Here is a 22,375-nt window from a genome sequence, read left to right as displayed (position 1 = left end):
CCCAGGGGAGGGCTGTGTGAGGAGGAATAATGCAAACCTGTCCTGATAGCAGTCAGAAAGACACTGGAAGCAAGAGCACCACTGAGTCTGATGTGAATTCCTTCCATTCTTTCTTTTCAATTTTCAGAATAGAGGGAAGGAAGCAGATTTTGAGACATGAAACCAAACCAAAATGTAACCAACTAAAACTCTGCTTCTAAGCAATTACTTCAAAAATAATTCCTTTATAGGTGCACTGATATATCAGTTGCATATCAGATTGGCACCAATAAAAGGAAAATTTACATTAGTGGTTATTGGCTGATAAATATAATATGTCTCCTGGACAGCGGTCTGGACACTGTGTGCATATGCACAGCCTCATGCATGCATGTGGCCAGAAATGCAGCTGGGGAGCGTGGAGAGCAGCTCCATATAGGTAAGTCTGTGGAGAGGAAGGGGCGTAGGGGAGGGAAGGGGTGTGGGGGGCAGATCAAGGCACCCATGGTGAGATAGGGAGTAGGGTAGGGACAGGGGCCAGTAGCTGGGGATGCTGCCCAGCCAGGCCAGTGAATGGGAGCCAGGGCTGGTGCCGGTGCCGGACAGAGCTGCGTGTGCATGAGGCAGATGCAGGCTGTTTGCTGCAGGCTTGGGGCTCTCCACCCTGCTGCCTTTCCCTTTGGAGCCCTGTGCTGGCCATGTGTCGCCTGCCTGAATGGCAGCAGTGGGAGTGATAAGTTGTGCCTCCTGCTACTTGGTGGGCAGGGAGTACACAGCCAGAGCAGGGCCCCTGGGGCAAAGGCAGTAGGGCGGAGAGCCCTGACCCCACAGTGAACAGCCTGTATCCATGCCTGCCCTGCTTGGTTCCAATTAAAAACGTCCCCACGCTTAAAAATGGTGACGGAGCACTTGAACTAAAGCTCATTCAATGAGTTTTAGTTCAAGTGCCACCGCTGCCATTTTTAAGTGTCAGAATGCTGATCCCCTGGACAAGCTACCAATGGCCCTGTCCCATTCACCACCCTGGCTGGACAGCACCCTTAGTCCCAGTCCTGCCCCACTCCCTCCCTTACCATGGGGGCCTCGAATTATACCCCCACGCCCCTTCCTGCCCACAGACTTATCTGCAGGGATCCATGCTGCCTGGCAACATTCCTGTAAATTGGTTATCAGATTGGTATCATCCAATATGGCTGGTTAATAATCATCTATCAGTATTGGCTAAGAAACTCTTTACCAGTTCACCCCTAAATTCCTTTATTACTTTGGACTCATCCCTCAACACCCCTGAGACTACAGCTTAGTCCTACCATTGCATGTACATTGCATTGTAGCTGTTTAGAGGATGGTGCTAGTCATACCAAGGTCACAGGTATGATTCCCAGGTTGGATTAAAAAGTCTTTTGAGGGCCCTTCCAACCTTAATTCTGTACTGCAGAATAGTCCAATCCAGTAGTCCATTTTAATCAATTCATTTCTCTTTTTCTCAAAATCAATTTGTTCTAAAATATTGGTCTAGTCTTCCCTTCATTTTATTGCTTACTTTTTTCTTCCCCTCTTACGGGAACAATTCATCTAGCTCTTTTGGCAAAAATGAAATAGTTATTAGTGTTGGGTAATGCCAGCATTTTTAGTGTACATTTTTGCATTACTGCCAGATCAATAAAGCTATTAACATGCTGGCATATTCATATTTCTAATGAAAAAACAAAAGTCCAGACTCAAGTTTTATGGTTTAGCACATACAAAAGCTGTATTTGTGTGAGGAATTAAAACTAAAAATTCCAGAACTGTTTCCAGCCAACTGCTGGCAATGGAAATGTTTTGTTACCCAACTATTTTCTTTATCACATTATAAAAGCAATGATTTGGGTCTGCTGGAGGAAGGTAATCCTTTGAGAATAATAACCATGTTGATTTTAATTTAGACCTTCAAAATAACTGAAGATTAAGCAAGTGGATGCTGGGCTGCTTTTTCAAACATTCAGTCCCGTTCTCTGGAACAAATAGACAACACCACTTTCGAAAAGCAATCCACTCAGGATGGCCAACAAAGCAAACTTTCGGCTTAAGTTCAATGTAACTGCAAAAGAAAACAGAACAAAATGCTTAATCTTTCCAATAATGTATTTACTCTCCCAATATAAACCAGTGGTGCAGAACCTTTTTTCTCTGTGAGCTAGATGAGGGGTGTGGGGTTGATCTGCAGGCCCAATCTGGTATGCAGGTCTGGCCTGGTGTGCAGCCCCAACTTGACAGGGTGTATTAAACCCTGCCCATGCCAGATTGCATCTGTGGCCCAAGCCCCACAGGCTTAGAAATTTGACAACAGGGGAATGGTGGCAGTATTAATTGCCACTGCTCTACTGCCACCAAATTTCTGGATCCATGGGGAGCTCTACAGGTTGGATAACATAGCTCTACAAGCCAGATCTGGCTCAGAGGCTGGAGGTTTAGCACCACTGGTATAAACAGTTTGGACCAAACCCTTTTAAAAGTTCATGGTAATTGTTTGTGGATTTATACCAATATATACACTTGAAGAGCTACACAGAAAAAGTCTGTCTAAACAGTCTATGCATAGCTTAAGAATATTTTCTAAGTCAATATATAATTTTCAAATTGTAGTTACAAAAAAAAAATCCCCACACAAATGATTAATTATACTTTAATGTTCTAGTAACCAATGTTGAGTTGCTTCAAAACATGTAACTGATGGATCTCTTTTTAGTTTCAAAACTGTGATTGCAAGATAAGGTTGTTTTTTTTTCATTAATGTTTTCAGTTCCGTGATGAAAGGCCCAATGTGATAATTCTAAGCTAAGGACTGTTGCAATCACACGTAAGAATCTCTTTAATATCTGATTTTTAAAAGCATTACTGAAAAGATATTCTAAAATAACACGTTGTAATAACGTTTGCAACAGAGATATTACACTAACACAACAAAAGCAAAATACCTCTAATTGCTTGCGAGTTAGATGTCAGTACAAATACTTTTATGAGATGGAGACACGAAGGAGTGTAGTCATGTTCCCAAATAACAGCTGGAATCAGCAGAAGTTTTCCATAACTAGACAACAGCAGGGCTTTCAGAAGTAAGATGAAGTCAGACTTTGTTTTCAGCATCTCAGCCCTGGCTACCCATAGGGCAGTAAAAATGCCAACCAAAAATGCAGTTTGCTCTGAGTGGACAACGGAGAGGAGAAGAAAATAATAGCATGAAGCATCAAATCAAATTCTTTCCTAATTAATCTTGGTGTAATAAATACCAACTACAAATGAGTTTTTTATTATTTTAATAAAATGTTATAGATGAATCATGAACACGATGTCCTCCTCCACTTTATCTTTATTAGTAATAGTTACCCTGCTAAATTACTACTCCCATAAACAAATCCAGTCCAATCTTATTCAAAGGATCCAGCCACTTATCTAGGATGTTTATGACAAATCCATATCGCAGGAAAACTACCATGTGAAAAATTTCCTCTGTTTCTACCTTTTTTCCCCCAAAGACTATTTTTTCATTTAGTCTTTAAGCTGTGGGCCAAAGCCACCAATACTGATATTCTATGGAAGATTAGTGAAGGCTCAAAACCACTGCTAGACTACCAAGACTTTCCTATGCTAGTAAGATATGGAGTAACTCACTGTAAGAACAGTTTCCCAATGACAGCAAGGGAGGAACTGCTGCTGAAAACATGAGCTCAGGCAATTTTATCATAATTTTATGAAAACCTGATAATGGAAAAGTAAGATGATAATAGTAAAGACCTGAGCTTCATTTACATGAACCTATCTACGGAAACACTTACTGGAGGATGAGGACAAAGGATTAATTCAAGTTATGGTTTTTTTGGTGTTGCTACCCCAAAGACCTGAAAGTGTTAAGCAAAACAATGGGAATTATTTATCGTTCTAATGGATGGGTCCAAATTAGACAGGGGTACCACAAAATATTTGAATATACTTTTTAACAAATAAAGATCCATTTTTCACCTTCAAGTGTTTTAAATATAATTTTTGAAACTTGGAAATAACATTTCTTCCAAACTAGTTTTGCCACTGGCTCTTTGGCAAAATGTTTGCTTTTAAAAGATTATTTATTTATGGCTCAGAAGCTAGTATAGCTTTTCCTGTTTACTGTTTATTTTCATCAGCAGCATCCTCACTGTCATCTCTCCTCTAGGAATAATAAACTTTTCAGTTAATCAGTACGCAATAAACTCATGCCTCCATCTGCTAGTTGCCTCTGCAGCAAAAGAATAAGTATTCAGCCATGCATGAGGTGTGACTCTAGCCTTTTCTCAATGCCATTTTAAACAAGCTAGCAAAAGAGAACTGATAAAACATTTCCCTAACATTTCTCATGATTCTAGAATGTGACAAAACAGGAAACTGTAACAACTGACAGAGCTATTCTGAAACAGGTTAGGTCTAAGAGGAGTATTTTTCGATGGATGGTGCTCTAACATGCTGAAAGACCACTAGAAGCCATGTAAATAAGATTCAAAGCACATGACAAAACATTTTTCTTAACCAGCCAATTTTTCTCACATAAAAATTCAGCATGCTGTTAGTACTCTGGGTGCCAGTCTCTTGGCTAAGGTGCATCTACCTGTTACTACTTATAATCAAAACCATATAAATAGATAGCAATTCAGACCAAACATTCTCAATACTGCCATCTTCTGATGGTTTGATACCTAACACTGATATAAGTGTTTTGTCATAATTAGGGACTTACAAAAATCGCAACTGTACGATTTTAGTGGAAACTGCAAATTCAGGCAGGCTCCACAGAAAAGTACAGGCTTCAAAAATAAACAGGGGCTCACTGAAAAGAACAAAAACCTACCAGCAAGCAGAGAAGCCCTGCAGTCTTGGAGTATGGGGAAGAGGGTGAAGGGGGCAGTGGGGCAGAGCCGCTTACAACAGGAGGTGCAGAGGTGGGGCAGGGCATGGATGAAGCTGGCTGCAGGGCATGGCAGCACTACCAAGAATCTGACAGCCAGGTCAGGGCAGCGGCAGCATGGAGTGGGGCGCGGAGCAGCAGAGGCCTGTCTTCAATCAACCCAAGACGAGCAGCAGGAAAGACCTGCTGCATCCCCCCACACTGCAGCAGGACCTGGGGCAAGGGCAAAGCACCAGCATCCCAGTTCCTAGTTTGCTTTCAGTTAGTAGTACCTAGAGGCACAGCAGCAGGTAGAGAATGAGGCAGCCAGGGTGATGCAGGAGGAGCTGCCAGGGCCTCCAGCCCATGCTGAGTGTGATACCTGGGTCCAGCGGGGCATAGGGCTGCTAAACCAGAGGCAGAACCCACGTGTCTGCAGGCTGTGCTGTGCTGGCAGCAGGTGGAACAGCCCAGCCAAGCCATCCACTGGGGAGGACACATGGAGGTGCCCTGCAGCAGGTGTTCTCCCCAGCTCCCTGCCCTGTCTTCCCCATTTGCCCTCCCCATTGTGCTCCAAGACTGCAGGGCTTTTCTGCTTGCCAGTAAGTTAGTTTGGGTATTTTTTCAGTGAGGCCACCGAAAGCACAGAGCCCACTGCTTGGGGATGGTCTGAAACTGTGGCTTAATTACCCTGATTAATTACCATGCTTACTAATACATAGATTAATGGCTTTCCAGGGCTTAATCAGGGTAATTAAGCTGCAGTTTTGGGCCATATAGTAATCTCCAAGGAGGGGCAAGACTGCTGGGGCCTCTCAGCCAGAGGCAGGTTGGGAGGGGGCATGCTCAGCTTGCAAAAATGGTGGCTGGCTCTGGGATCTGCCTGTGAAATTGGCTGGCCACCTCCTTGAGTTCAGTAGACTCCTCATCATAAGGTAATTTCAGTCAGAACTGGCACTGAAGAGAAATAGGAAATAACATAAAAATGAAGTACATAATGCCATCTCCCGCTGAAAAGCTACAAAACTGCTTTAGACTGTATACATAGAAATCACTAAACCACCTCCTTTGGGAAGGACATGACATCAATTGTTACTTGTAATTTCTTCAATGCATTTAGTTAGAAAAGATCAAGATTCAATAAAAACTAAGGACTGGCTAAAAGACCAGTTGATAGTTATAAGAAGTAAATCACAATTCTTACCTAAAACAGCTATTCCAAACATTCTATAAAAGTCCCATTCCTTGGCATATCTGATTAAGTCATCAGGATCTATGTTTTGGCTTGAATCCTGTAGCTGTAGCCACCTGACATAAGCTTCACAAAGCAAACAAAATATGCAGAGCTTCCCATGAATCTGGTACATAAAAGATCATTGACAGAATCAGCATTAAGCATTTAATTTGAAAGATGCTTAGTACCTATAGGCAAAGATGCTTAGCACCTGCAATGTTATCATTTTTGCTTTGGGCATAAGCAGATGGCTTGTTCGGGTCTACTACATTAGCATACACTATTTTAAACAAGTTAGCCTACTTAATATTACAGAAAAATCAGAGGTTTGGAAAGTGCATGAGCAGATTTGGGCAAAGAAGATATAAAAGGTCTGATTTGCAAAAGCGAATTTTACTGGCATTGTTAGGTGTTAAAAACAAACAAACATACTCCTAACTTATATAGTCATCCCTAAAGGAAGCCTACAGTAAATGCAGTTTTTCAGGTGAGGGAACTGGTTTAATTGGTTTATACCTTCACAAACTTCATTTTCACCATGGGTGTTTGCTACTATTCACATAGCAACTAATCAACCCTTTCAAGTGTATACATAGCCTAAGCATGTTTGGAAGGGAGAAAAGGGGATCAACGCAAATATAATTTGGTCTCTGGCATATCTTAAAATATCCCCTGAAAAACTGTACTGAAGAAAAGCATAAGAAGTCCACTATTAGTATGTTTCCATATTAAACTTTCCTGTTTTATGAATAAGGTTGACTTTTCTAATTGTCAGTGATGGGGATACAATCAGGGACCCAAATATCAAGTGGTTGTTTTTTCTTCTTTTTTTTTTCTGGCTTGCTTATTGTTGGAAAATGTTTTTTCATCTGGAATTTACTTAAATCAATGGTGTCAAATTTATGACCCACAGGCTGCATCTGGCCTCCAGGCCCATGTTGTGTGGCTCACGGGGCTTGTAGAGGGGCTTGGAATTCAGAGGCAGGGCCAGTCACTGAAATCTAGGGCATGGATCCCCATTGGTGACACATTAGTGATGGAGGGGTTATGGGAGGGAAAGTTTAATTCACTTACAGTTTCATATCATTTGAAATACTTCTAGGAATAAACATTTTGTTGGAAAAAATGAGCATGTGTAATTTGGAAGGCATGTGACGAAGAGAGCCTTGATCAAAGAGGCCACACTTCCATGATCCTTTTTTTGGACATCACATAAAGTTGCTGCTGTAGGAGCCTTCCCTCCCAGAACCAAAAACAATTCAGAGGGTTTGTAATCATGACATGAATTAAAACAAGAGGAGATCTTGGGTTTAGACAGGGATTTAGATGGGATACACTTTAGTTTCAAGCTTTAAAGGACTTCATATTATTTTGAAACTGAAAGAGAAAATACTATGGAGATATGATATCAGAAGACAAGCATATGTTCTTTGGGGCAGGAACCACATTTTCTGATTTGTTTGCACAATATCTAATACAACAGGATTTCAAATAATGATGTCCTTGCTATGGTAAGTAGTAACAAAAACTGAAGCCCTGCAGATCTGTTTCTTATTTGAAGCAGACTTTAGCAACGTGAAATCAGGCAATTTCTTAAAAGCAGTCTACATTTGTAAAGAAAAATGTCCTGAATTCTAATACAGGGATGGTAACCAGTGGCACACAAACAACTCCTCCTTAGGCCTGGTCTACACATAAAGTAGCACCATCATAATTTATTGTGTGACGCTCATGCTGATGCAGTTAAAAAATAAAAATAAAATAATAATCAGTGAGACTTGTATGCATAGATTTTTTTACAGCCTTTAAAAACCAATTGTTTTAAATTCGCTGATGACTGACGATACCAAAATTTGGGGTGAAGTGAGCACGCTAGTAGGGAGGGAAAGATTGCAGCAAGATCTGGATAAGTTACAGGGGTGGGCTAACATAAACAGGATGCGTTTCAATACTGACAAGTTCAGGGTGCTGCACTTGGGCAGTAGAAACCAGCAGCACACTTATAGAACGGGAAACCCCCTTCTTGAGAGCATGGAGGCAGAAAGGGATCTTGGAGTCATTACCGACTCCAAGATGAACATGGGCCGACAATGCGAGGTCACGGTTGGCAGGGTTAACCGGACCTTGTCGTGCATCCACAGGTGCATCTCAAGCAGAGCCAAGGAGGTGATCCTCCCCCTCTATGAGACACTGGTCAGGCCACAGCTGGAGGACTGCATCAAGTTCTGTGCGACCCATTTCAGGAGGGATGTGGACAACACTGAAAGGGTCCAGAGGAGGGCCACCCACATGATCCGGGGACTACAGGGCAGACCCTACAATGAAAGATTGCAGGACCTAAACCTGTTCAGCCTTCACAAGAGAAGGCTGAGGGGGGACCTGGTGACTGTCTATAAACTCACTAGGGGGGACCAGAAGGGTTTGGGAGAGACACTGTTTCCCCTAGCACCCCCTGGCATAACAAGGAATAATGGCCACAAGTTGTTGGAGAGTAGGTTTAGATTAGACATCTGCAAGAACTACTTCACAGTTAGGGCAGCTAGGAGCTGGAACCAACTTCCTAGGGAAGTGGTGCTGGCTCCTACCCTGGGGGTCTTTAAGAAGAGACTTGATGCCTACCTGGCTGGAGTCATTTGAGTCCAGTTTTTCTCCTGTCCAGGCAGGGGGTCAGACTTGAAGATCTACAAGGTCCCTTCCGACCCTACTTCTATGATTCTATGATAATTATATACTTTTGGCTTGAAGCTGTAAATTATCAATTTATCTTTCAATTGTTAAGGTTTAAGTCATATGAGTCCATGCACGGAATTTAAATTGGCTTAGATGAACCAGTGCAAGTTGGAACAGTGCAATTTCAGTATGCAGACAAGCCCTTCCAGAAGCCTCAAGTGAGGCATCATTAGTCTGTCCTCAGCTGAAGTTGTCTTAGATCTCTCAAAAGTCTTAAGCCATGTCTACCTGTGGTAAACTCTGCTAGCATATTTAGACCAATACACCACACTGGTCAAAAGCTTTTAATGTAGATCCAACATATATCAGCAAAATTGTGCTTTACTACTGTCCCCTCTCTCAGATAAAGTGAACAAGCAAAAGCACAGTTCTGCTAGTGTCAATACATCTGCAGATGTTTTATCCAACAGGGCGGTCTCTGTCACAGATCACTCACCATACTCCTGACTGATGGAGCTAAAGTGGCAAAAAATTGCCAAGACCTAACATTATTGCTTAAGCTATACTGCCTTTCCTCCCTCAGCCCTCTCACTCATCTGGAAACTATCAGTCCAAGATTACTTACTGAGACAGTCTCCACTACCAAATGCACTGACTCTCAAAACTTTTCTGTGGTGGCAGAACTCTTTTTTCCACTGGTGAAGTTAAACTGCCTCTGCTGAGTCATGCAAGGCTTCTGCTGCAGTACAGTGGTCAGCAGAAGACATGCATAAACCAGTGATTCTCAACCAGGGTGCCAGGGAACACTGGGATGCAGCAAGATCTCTTGAAGGATGCCACAAGTTATAAGGAGGTAAGTGCAAACTCAAGCTCTTCCTTGCCTGACCACTGCCCTACTCCTACTCTGTCCCCTCTAGAAGGAGGTGAGCACTTCAATAGATTTAGGTTTGAAATGGGTGCCACTCAATTAAAAAAAATCATGGAGAGGTGCCTTGAGTCTAAAAAGATTTGAGAAACATTAGAAGAGACACTCCAACACCTTCTGCTGTCTACCATACTATGTTCAGGATGTATTTTGTGCTCTGGTCGCACAGCTGCTGAGTAGAACCACCAAGTACTCTGGGGTGTACACATGCAGCAGCAGACTATGGCAGAAGCGTTAGCACAGACTAAGCCTGAGACCACAACTTAGTTACCCAAGCTTGACTTCCTAAGTTTCCTATTGTGTTTTCTCTCTGAAGCACAAAAGAAACTAAGAACTTCAACTGTCAGATAAAGGCACATGCTTTAAGCTACACTATACCCTCAGTAGTGCTAAGGACACAGTCATGGCTTGGAAGTTTTAGCAATTTCTGCAGAGAATTTATGCATCAATGATCCCCATGAGCTATTATTATCTTTATCCAAAATAATAATTTTTGTGATATGCTTTACTACAAGGGAGAAGGTCTGCAAAAAATCAATACTGGTACCAAGTATTCTAGTATAGTAATGTTAGCATTGTTTAAAAAAAATCAGTTCAATATCAATATTATAAAGGACAATGTTTTCAAGTGGAATTTTAAGTTGTGAGTTGGCAACTTACAGACCCTCTCTCAACCAATGGGAGTTAGGAGTATCTCCAATATATCTTATGGCAGGCAGCTGCTTTTGCTTAATTTTATCCAGACCATAGAACTCATAACAGCTACAGAATTCTGGATTCCACATAATTAATTTACAACATTAGACTCTTAATTAGAACTGAAAACAAGATTCTAATTACATTTCCTTACTTATGAAAAGGAAGGAGAAAGGCAAATAAACTCAGAATAGCCACCAAATCTCATTTTCATCATGATTCCCAACAACTTATTGTATGACTTGCACATCTGAAAACAAAAGAAGAGGAAGAAAACATCCAGCAACTTACATTTATCTTCGTATTGAACAGAATGTGTCTGTAAGCCTGTGCTTTGCATAAAATGGCATTAATCAGGATGATTACAGGGTCGTACTCAATATACTTGTCCACAGGTTTCTGGCAGGATTTCTAAAATTAACAAATAAAAAAAGGTAAGCAAACAAAGTCTACTTAGAAAAATAATTTGTTCTTCTTTGTTTAGTTCAACACAGTCGCTGCACTCATGAGGGAGATTACTTTCCCTCTCCTCCCCAACAAATTTTCCACATTATTCCTCCCACCCCAACCCCTCCTGGTTTATGCCTAAGAAGTTGATATGAATCTGAAGATAAAGGTAGAGATTGTATTTTAGTAATACATTCCAAGCTTTACTTTTGGAAACAGATTTACGTACAAGACACGTCGTCTTTGCTGGTAGACAAGAAACGTTCAGTCAGTCAAAATGTGGCATGAGACATCATGCCCACAAACAAAACTGTAGGATAAAACAAGATCCTTGTGGCCTGGTAAGGATTCCTGGGTGTCCATACTTAGTTTCTTTGTTTCCCTTTATAACTATGTTACTGTTGGAAGATGTGAGATTTAAAAAAATAGCTAAGGTCACCAGCAACTTAACTCCAAAATCACTGGAATATAAATGAAGATAGATGCACATGCATCTAGACAGGAAGCTTAATGTTAAACATGGCACAGTATTTGCCAGCTGTCTGGTCACAGAGTCAACCAGCTTATTTTGGCTTAGCTCTAGAGCAGGGGTTCCCAATGTTTATGTACCCAAGGGCACATTCAAATTTAAAAGAAAAAGCAGCAGGCACCAATACAAATATTAAAATTTAGAATCCTGGCTACGAGCATGCACATAGTTTCACTTGGGGAGGGAGTGTGCCACTCCGTCACTGCATCAGTCAGAGTGACCCAGTCTCATTTTGGCAGCCATTGTGTACAGCCTGTGAAAAAAAATTTAAAGTGTTGCTGTTCTGAGTTCAATCAGCAGTGACAGCAATTTTTGTTGTAATAATGGTTTTTACTGATTGTGAAAATGCATGCGGGCACCTGAATAAACCTTGAGGTAGGCCATGGCACCTGCGGGTACCTCTGTTCTAGAGGAACCACATTTTGAAGCAGAGAAGAAACTGATATAAGAAAATATGAATCATGAAAGAGCTAGAGGTAATGGACTCAAAAACTGACTCAATTAACCAGCAGCTTTATAGGCTTGAAATTAAAGTCAGAGATGGAAGAAAGGATACAATTAATTGAAGACTAAACCTGGAACATTTAATAGAGCATAAAATCTACTGTGGAAGAGATTACTGTTATAATTAAAAGGCAACATCTCGCTTCATTTTTCTAAAGGAGAATTGTGAAAACATCTTCTGAAAGGCAGTAATTTACATATGCTGAGGTTTCAGGCTGATATAGCACAAGAAAACTCCAAACTTTTTTACAAATTTCTTCACAAAAAGCTCTGGAGAGAGAAACAAGAGGACTTGCCTTTGAACACAGTAGCTGCTTGACTGTGGAATATACAATGTGGCCCTACCCTTTATTTATGTGCACAAAACTAGCTTTAGAAATCCCCACCTCTGACTGTTAAAGCCTGGAATCAGCTGGACAGCTAAAAAAAGGCTTCTCCATTTGGAATGAGAGACAGAAGATGACAGAGCCAAAATAAGGGAGTACAGAAAGACTCCACACAAGGTCAACCAACTGACAGTCTGCATCCAGGATACAAGCAGCATGCAGCTGGCTAACAACTTGCACACGTAGTTTAAGAGTTTTTAAAACAGAGTTTAGAAACACCAGACAATTGCATCCTACCCAGCCCAGGTATGCAGAATCCCAGCTCATCCTGCGAGATGGCTGCTGGGAATATACATACGTAAACAGTAGTTTTGATTACAACTGTGGATTTTCTACTTTCCAGTTTTTGCAGGCTACGAACAAAAAGTATGAATCAACCTGTTGTCTGGGGTTATCAGTGTCGTCTTTGCTGTTATCCTCATCAGTGTTGAAGTCTCAGGAACTGCAGTATCAGCCAAAGTCACAGCCAGGAGATCCTAACCCTAATTTTGTCTCAAAGAATGACCACAGGTTCAGTTTGGTGGCAAGGATTTGGCTAGGTTTACTGTCTACAAGCACAGCCCTAACATGTTTTGGTTTAACGAGTACATCAGCTCAGGAGTTAAAGCATTTGTACCTGTCACAATTTAGTTGGCACAACACCACAGAGGCTCCCTCAGGCCACTACAAAAGTTGCCCTGCTTTCCAATTCTTCTTTTATAAAATGATCAAAACAAATTACATGAATGCCTCAACCATCCTGTACCAGCAGCTTGTTTTGCATTCTGCCCTGGGTGTCCCCATTCCAGCCTTATCATAGATTTCATAGACATCAGGGCTGGAAGGGACCTTGAGAGATCATCGAGTCCAGCCCCCTGCCCAAAAGGCAGGAAGTCAGCTGGGGTCATAGGATCCCAGCAAGATAAGCATCCAATTTACTCTTCAAGGTGTTCAATGTAGGTGCTCGAACCACCTCCGCTGGCAGACTGTTCCAGACTGTTATCATCCCGGCACTGGATTATCCTACCTTGCACAGCCATCTCCCCTTCCCATCTCTTGGTAGAAATGCACCTCTGGCTCACAAATTTTGTTTATGTGAGTTAATGTATTGGTCAGATTTGCTGGTGAAGCCTACACTGGCTGCTGCTTTAGCAAAGCCTTTGTGTGAGCAGCATATATTAATTAATGATGGAGTGATGCCTACACATCCAACATGGTATCAAATTAAGTGTTCCAATTTGACATTACCAAGCACAACTAGGAATATAACATGTCAGAATTAGGATTAGCAAGGAAAAAAATGCCATCATGCCCAGGAACTTTGACAATGCTGACAGACTAGTTTTCAAGTCCTAGCTACAGAAACTCATCACTTCCTCTCCACCATCCTGTAAATATAAGAACTTCTTTCATTCCTAATGAATCTTATTTTTCAGTTAGACTACTTGAGGTTTGAACTGTATTGAGACGAAGTCCTTTGCTGCTATTCTGTCAGTGGCTCGGTCTGCACAAACTCTCTGTACTCAACTCAGGTTTGCAGGCAAAATGAGTCTATGTTACGATTATCAGTTAAAGATTTCCAAGAGGCAGTATTTTCTTAGTCTGTTGGCTTTTTCTGGTACTAAAACCAAAATAACTGCTGCTAATCTAACCCTGAGGTAAACAAGTTTGCAGCTGGAGCATGTACTAAGTTAAATCTATTTAAATAAAGCTAATTCAGTTTAATACACCTACCCTAATTTAACAACATAGATTTTAAATTTAATTAGAATGATGCAACTCTACAAATGTTGACAGCACTACTGCTTGTACATCTGTAAGAACAGTTAAGCTGTAAGAAACTACTTATACACTGGGTTTTTAAGATTTTTGTCAAGCTACCCAAGGGGAAATGAAATACTGAAGCCCCTTAGTTAATTTTCCTGATATAATTGCATCTCCACACAGTCAATTGAATCTACAATCTGCAGTCATGCAATATACTTAGCATGCCTGAGAAAACTACAATCTTAACATCACTGAATCCAAGCAGTCTTCATTAGATTTGCTCCACAGAACATCACTATCTTTTATATTTGTCCTTAATCAACTTTGAAATTTGAAAAAAAAGTTATCTGCTCAACTTCAATTTTTATTTTAAATGTACAACCATCTTCAAAGGCTGGTAATAAGCTGGATTAGTTTTACATAATTTCCTTGAAATATAAAGTACTGTTATCCACTAGGGCTGCGTGAAACAGCACCATTTTGTTTCGACTTCCATTTTGCTGTTTCGAAGGGCCAGTTCTTTCTTTTGTCGTTTCATTTTGAAGCACTGTTCCATTTTGTTTCATTAAAATGGTTTCACCATTTCAACCTTTCGCCCACAGGCTATAATGGGGAAATCACAAAAATGCCTAAACATTTCTTACCTGATTTGGTTGAAAATTGCATTGATGATAGCCCCTTCTGAGGACATGAAGCCTGCCAAGTCTCAAGGAGACAGGTGCAGAGGTTTCTGGGAAACTGTACCTCAAACTGTTCAAAGCAAAACTCTTGACACTTGCCGGCAGCGGCTGCCTCCTCTCCTTTAGCAGCAGATCTGGGGACTTGCACCCCCGGGAGGAGTCTGGCACAGCCCAGCAGCCCTCCCGGGGGTGCAAGCCCCAGGATCTGTGCACGAGATGAGCAGAGGCTGTCTCTACCACCTGGGATTAGTGGTGGGCACAGCCTGCACCCAGCCCCGGGGAAGACTGCTGCTACTGCTGGTCCCAGGCAGCAGTGGCAGCCTCCTCTCATCTGGTGCACAGATCTGGGGGGTTTGTACCCCTGGGTGGAGTCCAGCACCCATGTTGGATGTGTAGGCGTCACTCCATCATTAATTAATATATGCCGGGGGTGCGGGCCTCCAGATTTGTGTCTCAGATGAGAGGAGGCCGCCACTGCCACCCGAGACCGGCATTAAAGCCAAGTAAGCCAAGCTTCGAAACTCAAAACATTTTGAGTGCCCTTGTTTCATTTCAAAGTTGTTTCAAAGCCTTTTGTTTTGTTTCGATTTTGCTGTTTCAGGCTCAAAACAGCTTTAAAAAAAAAAACGTTGGGCAAAATTTTGCACAGCCCTATTATCCACTAGCTTCTTCCAATTATACAGAACGGAAAATAAGCCTCTGCTGTCTTTGTTACTCTTGTGTCAGGTGAAAATTATTTTTACCATGGCAAACTAAATATGGCATTTAGAGAAATGTTTAGTGCTGACAGGCTTACTCCACTGAAATGGGGGAGGCACGTATATTCCAAGGAATATTCCTGCGTATGTGTGGGAACCTGTGGATGTGGTGTACCTTGATGTTAGCAAGGCTTTTGCTATGGTCTCCCACAATGTTGCTGCAGGCAAGCTAAGGAAGTACAGGCTGGATGAATGGTCTGTAAGGTGGATAGAAAACCAGCTGGAGCACCAGGCTCAGGGAGTAATAATCAATAGGGCTGTGCAAAATGGCTATGTTTTGATTTGTTTTCGGATTCAGCCATTTTGGAGGGACAGTGATTTGTTTCAGTGTTTCGGCTCACTGTTCCATTTTGATTCGGCCAAATCTGTTTCAGAATTTCGATGCCGTTTTGGTGATTCAGGTATAGGCTACGATGGTGAATCACTAAAATGCCTATAACTTTGTCATGTCTTGTCTGATTCAGATGCAAATTGCAGGTATGGTAGGAATTCTGAAGGAATGAAGCCTGCCAATTTTCAAGGAGATAGGTGCAGGGGTTTATGTGAAACTGCACCTCAAACTCTTCAAAGCAAAACTCATATCACTTGCCAGCAGTGGCAGCCTTCTGTCATCCCACATGCAGATCTGGGGCCTGCACCCCCCGGGAGGGCTGCGGGGGATAAGCCAGACTCCTCCTGGGGAGTACAGGCCCCCGGATCCGTGTGTGGGATGACAGCAGGCTGCTGCTGCCGGCTGGGACTGGCACAGCCTGCACCAAGCACCAGGAAGACTGGTGCTGCCTCTGGCCCCAGATAGCAGTGGCAGCATGCCATCATCCTGCGTGCAGATCTGGGGGCCCGCGTGCCCTGGGGGGGCTGCGGGGCTGTGCCAGACTCCTCCTGACTGGAGCGCAGGATGACAGCAGGCTGCCATCCCTCCCTCAGAGCACTGGGATTGGAAGGAACCTCAAGGACAGATCACAGACACTAGCCAGCTACAGATGTCAATGTCCGAACAGTCTTCCCTCACCTCTTCCCCCTCACTCTTCTTAGTTTTGTTTCCCTGTGAGCCCGGCTCTGAAACTCCAAAATTTTCCGAAACATTTCGGATGGTTTTGTTTACTTTCAGAGTCTTCCGTTTTATTTCGGATTCAGTGTTTTGGGCACCGAAACACCTCCAAAACGAAATGACTGCTGAAGTTTCACACAGCCCTAGTTATCAATGGCTCAATGTCTACCTGACAGCCAGTATCAAGCCGAGTATCCCAGGGGCTGGTCCTGGGGCCAGTTTTGTTCAACGACTTCATCAACTACCTGGAAAACAGCATAGAGTGCACTCTCAGCCAGCTTGGAGATGATGCCAAACTGGAGGGGGTGGGGCTGGGATTCAGAGTGACCTAGACAAATTGGAGGATTGGGCCGAAAAGAATCTCATGAAGTTCAAAGACAAGTACCAAGTCCTGGTCTTAGGACAGAACAATCCCATGTACAAGCTGGGGGCTGACTGGCTGGGCAGCAGCTCTGCAGGAAAGGACCTGGGGATTACAATGGACAAGAAGCCAAATATGAACACTTGTTGCCAAAAAGGCTAACGGCATACTGGGCTGCATTTGTAGGTGTGCTGCCAACAGGTCAAGGGGAGTGATTATTCCCCTCTAATCTGCCACTGGCTTCTTCGTGTTTGGGGTGTACGGGGGCAGGGCTCTGCACAGGCTGATTTGTCCCTAGGACGGACAAATTCCACCTGAAGCAGCTCAAAACAGGACCCAGAAAATCAAGGACTATTCTGAACTGTCCACTGAGAAGTGGGTCAGTGTTATGGGTGCACGTGGGGGATGGACAGTCCTCTAAGCACTCCACAGTGCATCATTCCTCCCCCCAGTCCTCCAGGCATCCCACAATGCATCACTCCTCACTCCCCCCCCAGTCACAGGAAGGCGGGGAGGCCCTATGCTTGGGTTGGAACCCCTGGAGAAGGCGGGAGATGGAACAGCCCCAGCGCTGAGGCGGGCCAAGACGTAACGCATACTTCCCCCACCCGCGGAATGGACGCGCCCGGACCGGAGAAGTGGGGAATGGAGAGCCACAGGAGCTTTGCCTCCAAGCCCCGCCCATTCCCCCAGCCCCGCCCCCGACTCACGCAAATGCTGAGGCGCAGCACCCCGCGCTGATAGTCCCTGTACAGCTCTGAGGCCTCGTCGCTGCACTCCACGCACCGGTAACCACCACAGCTGTCGGACCCCATCATCCCAAGCTCGAGGCAGCTCCCAGAGCAACGCAAGCCCCTTTCCTGACTGGATAGCAGGCTGACTTCGGGGCTCAAAAGGGGGTTGGGGCTTGGCCGCGGTGCCGCTTGGGAGTCGTAGTTTCCCTCCCGCGCGCACTAGGTGGAGGCTCCTCCTGGGAAACTACGTGACCAGGAGGGGCGGGGCCTCCAGGTGGCGCTCGGCGCAGACGCGGGCGGGAGGGGGCGCGCATGCGCATGGGCCAAGATGGCACCTGCCACCGGCTGCAGTTGCTGCGCTGGGTTGCCGCTGCTGGTGCTGTTGACGTGGGCGGCGCGTGTGGCGCTGGCGCTGGTGCTTGCGCCCAGCCTCAGCGAGCAGTATCCGGCGCTGGCGCTGCTCAAGCAGGAGCTGCAGAGGCAGCGGCACGGCCCGGGCCCGGTGGGGGGCTGCGCGCAGCCGGCGGCCGGAGACTGGCGCGAGCCGCACTCGGCTGAGGGTGGCGGTGAGCGGGGCCGGGCCGGGGCGGGAATACGGGCGGACTTCTCCCTTGGCGATCCCCGGGCTTGGAGCAGCGCGCTCGGGGCCGCCCGGCCGCTCCCCTGCTACACGCCCCCCAGACACACACAGGCACATATGCATCCACATACACACTCCCACGGCCCTCACCCCACTCAGGCACGCAGACACTCAGGGGCATATACGTATCCCCCTTCCCCCCCCCGCCACACACACACACAGACGCACACATGCTGGCCTGGGCCAGTGCAAGAAGCTGCCCCTTGCTCCAGTGAGGGAGAAAGAGCTGCCCGAAGGCTCCAGAGAGGATGGAGGTGCACCATTCACAGTGGGGGTTGGTGATGGAGCAAGGAGCAATGGGCTCAGGTTGTAGCAAGGGAATTTAAGGTTATATATTAGGGAAAACTGTCTCACAAGCAGTGTAGTAAAGCACAGGAACAGGTTACCTAGAGAGGTTGTGGGTCTCCATCCTTGGAGGTTTTTAAGACCCAGGTGGACAAAGCCTTGGCTGAGAAGATTTAGTTGGGGATGGTTTTGGGATGGTCTATCTAGTTCTGGGTTGGTCTGGTTGGGGATGAGGGTGGTTGGACTAGATCGGGGTGGCCAACTTGTGGCTCCAGAGTCCAAACTTCCAAGTGCAAACTGAGTAATGTGCTCACTGCGAGCAGTTGCGTGACATGATGTAATGGTTGTGGATGTTGGTCACCATGTGCTTGTGCAAAGATTCAAGGAGATGCATATTAACTTCTGAAGAGCCACATGTGGCTCCGGAGCTGTGGGTTGGCCACCCTTGGACTAGGTGGTCTCCTGAGGTCCCTTTCAACCCCACTGGTAGGGCCAGTAGAATATTAGCTGGCCTCTCTTTCAGTTTAGCTAGGCTTTTCTGTTTCTGTCTGTTTGCAGCTGAGGCAGGTGAGCCAAAGCAAGCAGCGGTGGGAATTCCCACAGCACAAGAGTCACTCTGTCACTCTGGGTTTTTTTTAGGGATCCTAGCTTGCCATTGCTTCTGCTGTTTTACTTTGGCTGCTGGATGGCAACTGCTAGGGGGGTTCTGTGTGATTTTCTTGGTTCAGATGATATTGTTGGGGATGGCCCTGCATTAAGCCAGGGTTGGACTAGGGCCATGATTTGTACCTTTTTTGTACTGGGACCCATTTGCAAACATCAGTGGCCAGACCTGATGCAGTGCCACTGACTCCCAACCCACTGCTCCTAGGCCCCAGTCCCCCAGTGTGTGGGGCAAGGGGGCCCCCAAGCAGCCCCTCAAAGGCTAGAATTCTGCCAGCCTGCAAAGGAAAAGCCCTAGTTTCCCACATTTTACTTCTTTAAAGGAGAATCCATTTTTAAAGTTTGTTCACAACTCTTTCATATATTCTTGTGACCCACAGATTGAGAAACACTGGACTAGGGGACCTCTTGAGGTCCCTTCCAGCCCTCATTTTCTATGATTCTATGATATGAGGCAGGTTGAGCCCCAACAAATTATCCTTTTCACTGTCTTTGGCATGGGGCTGCAGCTATATTTAGGAATGTGTAAACCTGGAACCAGGCAGTTACCTGAAGGATCTGCCACTTCTGTCTGTTCCTCCCCCACCCCATCCCCCCAGCATTATCAGTGCTTGAATGGTGGCAGACTTGCTTAGGATTCTTTGGAGGAAGATGTGTTTGGAAGATGCTGATTTAGTGATTGGTTGGAGGTAGCTTGTAGGAAACATGCTGTATAAAACAGAAAGTATAAAAATTATAGTTAAGGGTTAACTAACAAAAATAGAAGGCGTTTCTACCATGTGATGGCAATAATACAGTGATTTTTTCTTTTCTTTTACTAACCAAACTACAGAACGATGTCTGAGCATATTCTAAAATACCTGCACACATGTTTCCCAGCTGTTAATAAATCCTACAGTTACAGGCAGAGCCATCCCTAGGAGTGTAGGAGGCTTGGGGCACATCAGCCTGTGAGGGGCCTGGAGCAGCAAGCGGGGTAGCGTGTGGCCGGAACTGTCAGAGCCAGTTGCACTTGGCAGTGGTGGCCATGGCGGAACCTACGCTACACTGACCACAGGGTCCCCCAAGGTGTAGGGCCTGGGGTGGTTGCCCCGATTTCCACCCCCTTGCCCCTGGATGGCCCTGGTTACAGGTATCAATAGTGGAAAAACTGTCAAAAGGCTAAAGAGAATCTTGTTTTCTCAACCTACCCTATTGTTTTCATTCTCAGTCAATTCCTCTCTATATTGTAGGTCCTGGATGACTTCTCCTCTGTTTGGATTCTCCACTTTTGTTTCATAACCTTGTCATCTGCCTAACCTAGGCAACAATTTGAAGCAAGTTTGGCTGTGTTTATTAAAGTACAGATATAGTAGTGAAGTCCCCCAGGAATATTGTAGCTTGGTAGTTCTAAGAATCTTGAGAGTCAAACCATGATTTTTAAGTGTCCTTTTTTCTCTCTACCCCCATTATTTGTAGCAGGTAGTATCTGTGACTTTTCCTTTGTTCATGCCTGATATCTTCACCCAAAGAACTGTCATCCAACTTCTAATAGCTGCAGTGGTGCTTATTTGTATAGTAAATACTTCTGGTGTAATGTAGTTACCCCCTTTGCCTCTTCAGGCAGATTGTGCATGATGCAAGATTTAGAAGGTAAACAATCTATGGCTTCTTTTTTTTTTTTTTTTTTTTTTGTTAAAGTACAAGGTGAAATTGAAACATTGTTGTCCCTTCTAGCCTTAAAATCTGTAAATCTTGTGCTTCTCAGTGGCATTTTGAGAACCTCCTGTTAACTTTGCTGTGGCTGAATTAGAACCTGGTCTTTTTTCTGTTTATAGAAACTGCATGTTAAAATCTCTTTCAACTTATGCTTTATAAGTAGTTTTCCTTGTAGTCAATCTTCAATTCATTCTTAAGCAGAAATGGGGAATTACTTAGCTGTATACCACTTCTGTTTGCCTCGTATAACCAAGATACATGGCACAAACGCAGTTCTTACTAAATGTATTAACAAAGACAAGCAACAGCTTAAAGCCACCTTGTTGCATATTTATTTGAACAGATTTTTTTTTGCATTTTCACTGATGCCTTTAAATTCCTGCACTTTACAGTACGTAAGAAAGGGGTTAATTTTGATTATTGCTGATGTGAAGATGCCATCTTATCCTTTCTTTTCTCGTTTCCCTTCTCCAGTCTTTCCAAACGGTGGAGGTTATTAGTTCATAATTTTTTGCCTATCACTCCTGCTAACTGTTGTCATTAAAACTATATTATGCTTTGTATTAATTGACATCTACTAGGCAGTTCTACTTTCTCTTCCCTTTTCTTCAAACTCCTTTCCTTTACCACATTTGCATACAGTTGTTCAGTTGTCCTATTTTTGGATTGCTATTCCTGTTAGAGTTGTAGAATTTTCACTGTGGTGTAGTGTTACTTTTCATGTTTGTATGCCATCCCTTATTTTTACCATGTTTTCTTTTCTTTCCTTAATCTTCCTCTTTTGTCCTTCTGAAGTCTTGTACGATACTTGCTAGTATGCTTATCAGAAATGAGTTCTACACAAGGGCTGGGAATGGTCCTTCCAGTTGGTGATGAATGACTCTGGGTTTCCCTGTTATGAGATGAGATTGCACAGTATTCTTAGTCACCTGTCAAAGAGCCAGGGCCAAATAGTCTAACACCAAAACATGTTGCCATTTGTGAATCAGATCAGCAGTGATATAGCTAGGGTGATGACCGGGCCAGTTGTCCCAGGTGCTGACTTTTTTTGTCGGGGGGAGGGCAGGCTGCTGCAGCTATGTAACTGCAAGCTGTGCTGTGTATATGGGAGCTACCCTGGGCGCCCAGCTGTGATGTTGTACTTCTGCTCTTTCCATATACTTTGAAAGTTCCTCCCTTTTTTTCTTTTCCTTCTACTTGTTTTGTCCCTCTTGCTTTCACTTAATTCTGAGAAAGGGGAGTAAATTATGGCTTTTTATTTTTGTGCGCATGTACTGGTGAAGACAACAGGAGGAGCAATAAAATGCTTTTACACAGGAGACTGGTAGGAAGGGCATGGCGTGAGGCACATGCCCCCCCTAGATTGGCTCCTGACTCGACACCACTCAGGACAGGGCAGTTTTTTTGCCATGCGGGCTGGCGGCGTGTTGGGTGAGTGGGGAGTACTAAGCTGCGGCACAGAAGTATAGGAGTGGATATGGGGCTTCTGGATCGC

At 44.2% G+C, this 22,375-nt stretch overlaps 2 protein-coding genes across 5 annotated transcripts in view; one reads left to right on the top strand and one right to left on the bottom strand.

Moving 5' to 3' along the window:
- Nucleotides 1-1,495: 1,495 nt before the first annotated feature.
- Nucleotides 1,496-17,760, bottom strand: ARV1 (ARV1 homolog, fatty acid homeostasis modulator). Its single transcript, XM_019549891.1, has 5 exons — nt 17,571-17,760; nt 10,693-10,812; nt 6,081-6,234; nt 2,940-3,164; nt 1,496-2,062 (listed from the first exon to the last, which is right to left on the bottom strand). The coding sequence occupies exons 1-5, from the start codon at nt 17,676-17,678 to the stop codon at nt 1,956-1,958; spliced, it is 714 nt and encodes a 237-aa protein (XP_019405436.1). The 5' UTR covers nt 17,679-17,760; the 3' UTR covers nt 1,496-1,955.
- A 149-nt stretch (nt 17,761-17,909) lies between these two features.
- TTC13 (tetratricopeptide repeat domain 13) overlaps nt 17,910-22,375 on the top strand; it is a 64,728-nt gene continuing 60,262 nt past the window's right edge. For all 4 annotated transcript variants that reach the window (XM_019549889.1, XM_019549887.1, XM_019549888.1 and 1 more), the window contains exon 1: nt 17,910-18,160. In XM_019549889.1, coding sequence (XP_019405434.1) covers nt 17,923-18,160 — 238 coding nt within the window. In that variant the 5' untranslated portion in view covers nt 17,910-17,922. The remainder of the gene's footprint in view (nt 18,161-22,375) is intronic.

Source organism: Crocodylus porosus, unplaced genomic scaffold, assembly GCF_001723895.1.
Source record: "Crocodylus porosus isolate Cpor-Errol unplaced genomic scaffold, CroPor_comp1, whole genome shotgun sequence".
In the NCBI taxonomy this organism is placed as follows: Eukaryota; Metazoa; Chordata; order Crocodylia; family Crocodylidae; genus Crocodylus; species Crocodylus porosus.
This window is presented reverse-complemented; position numbering and strand designations above follow the sequence as displayed.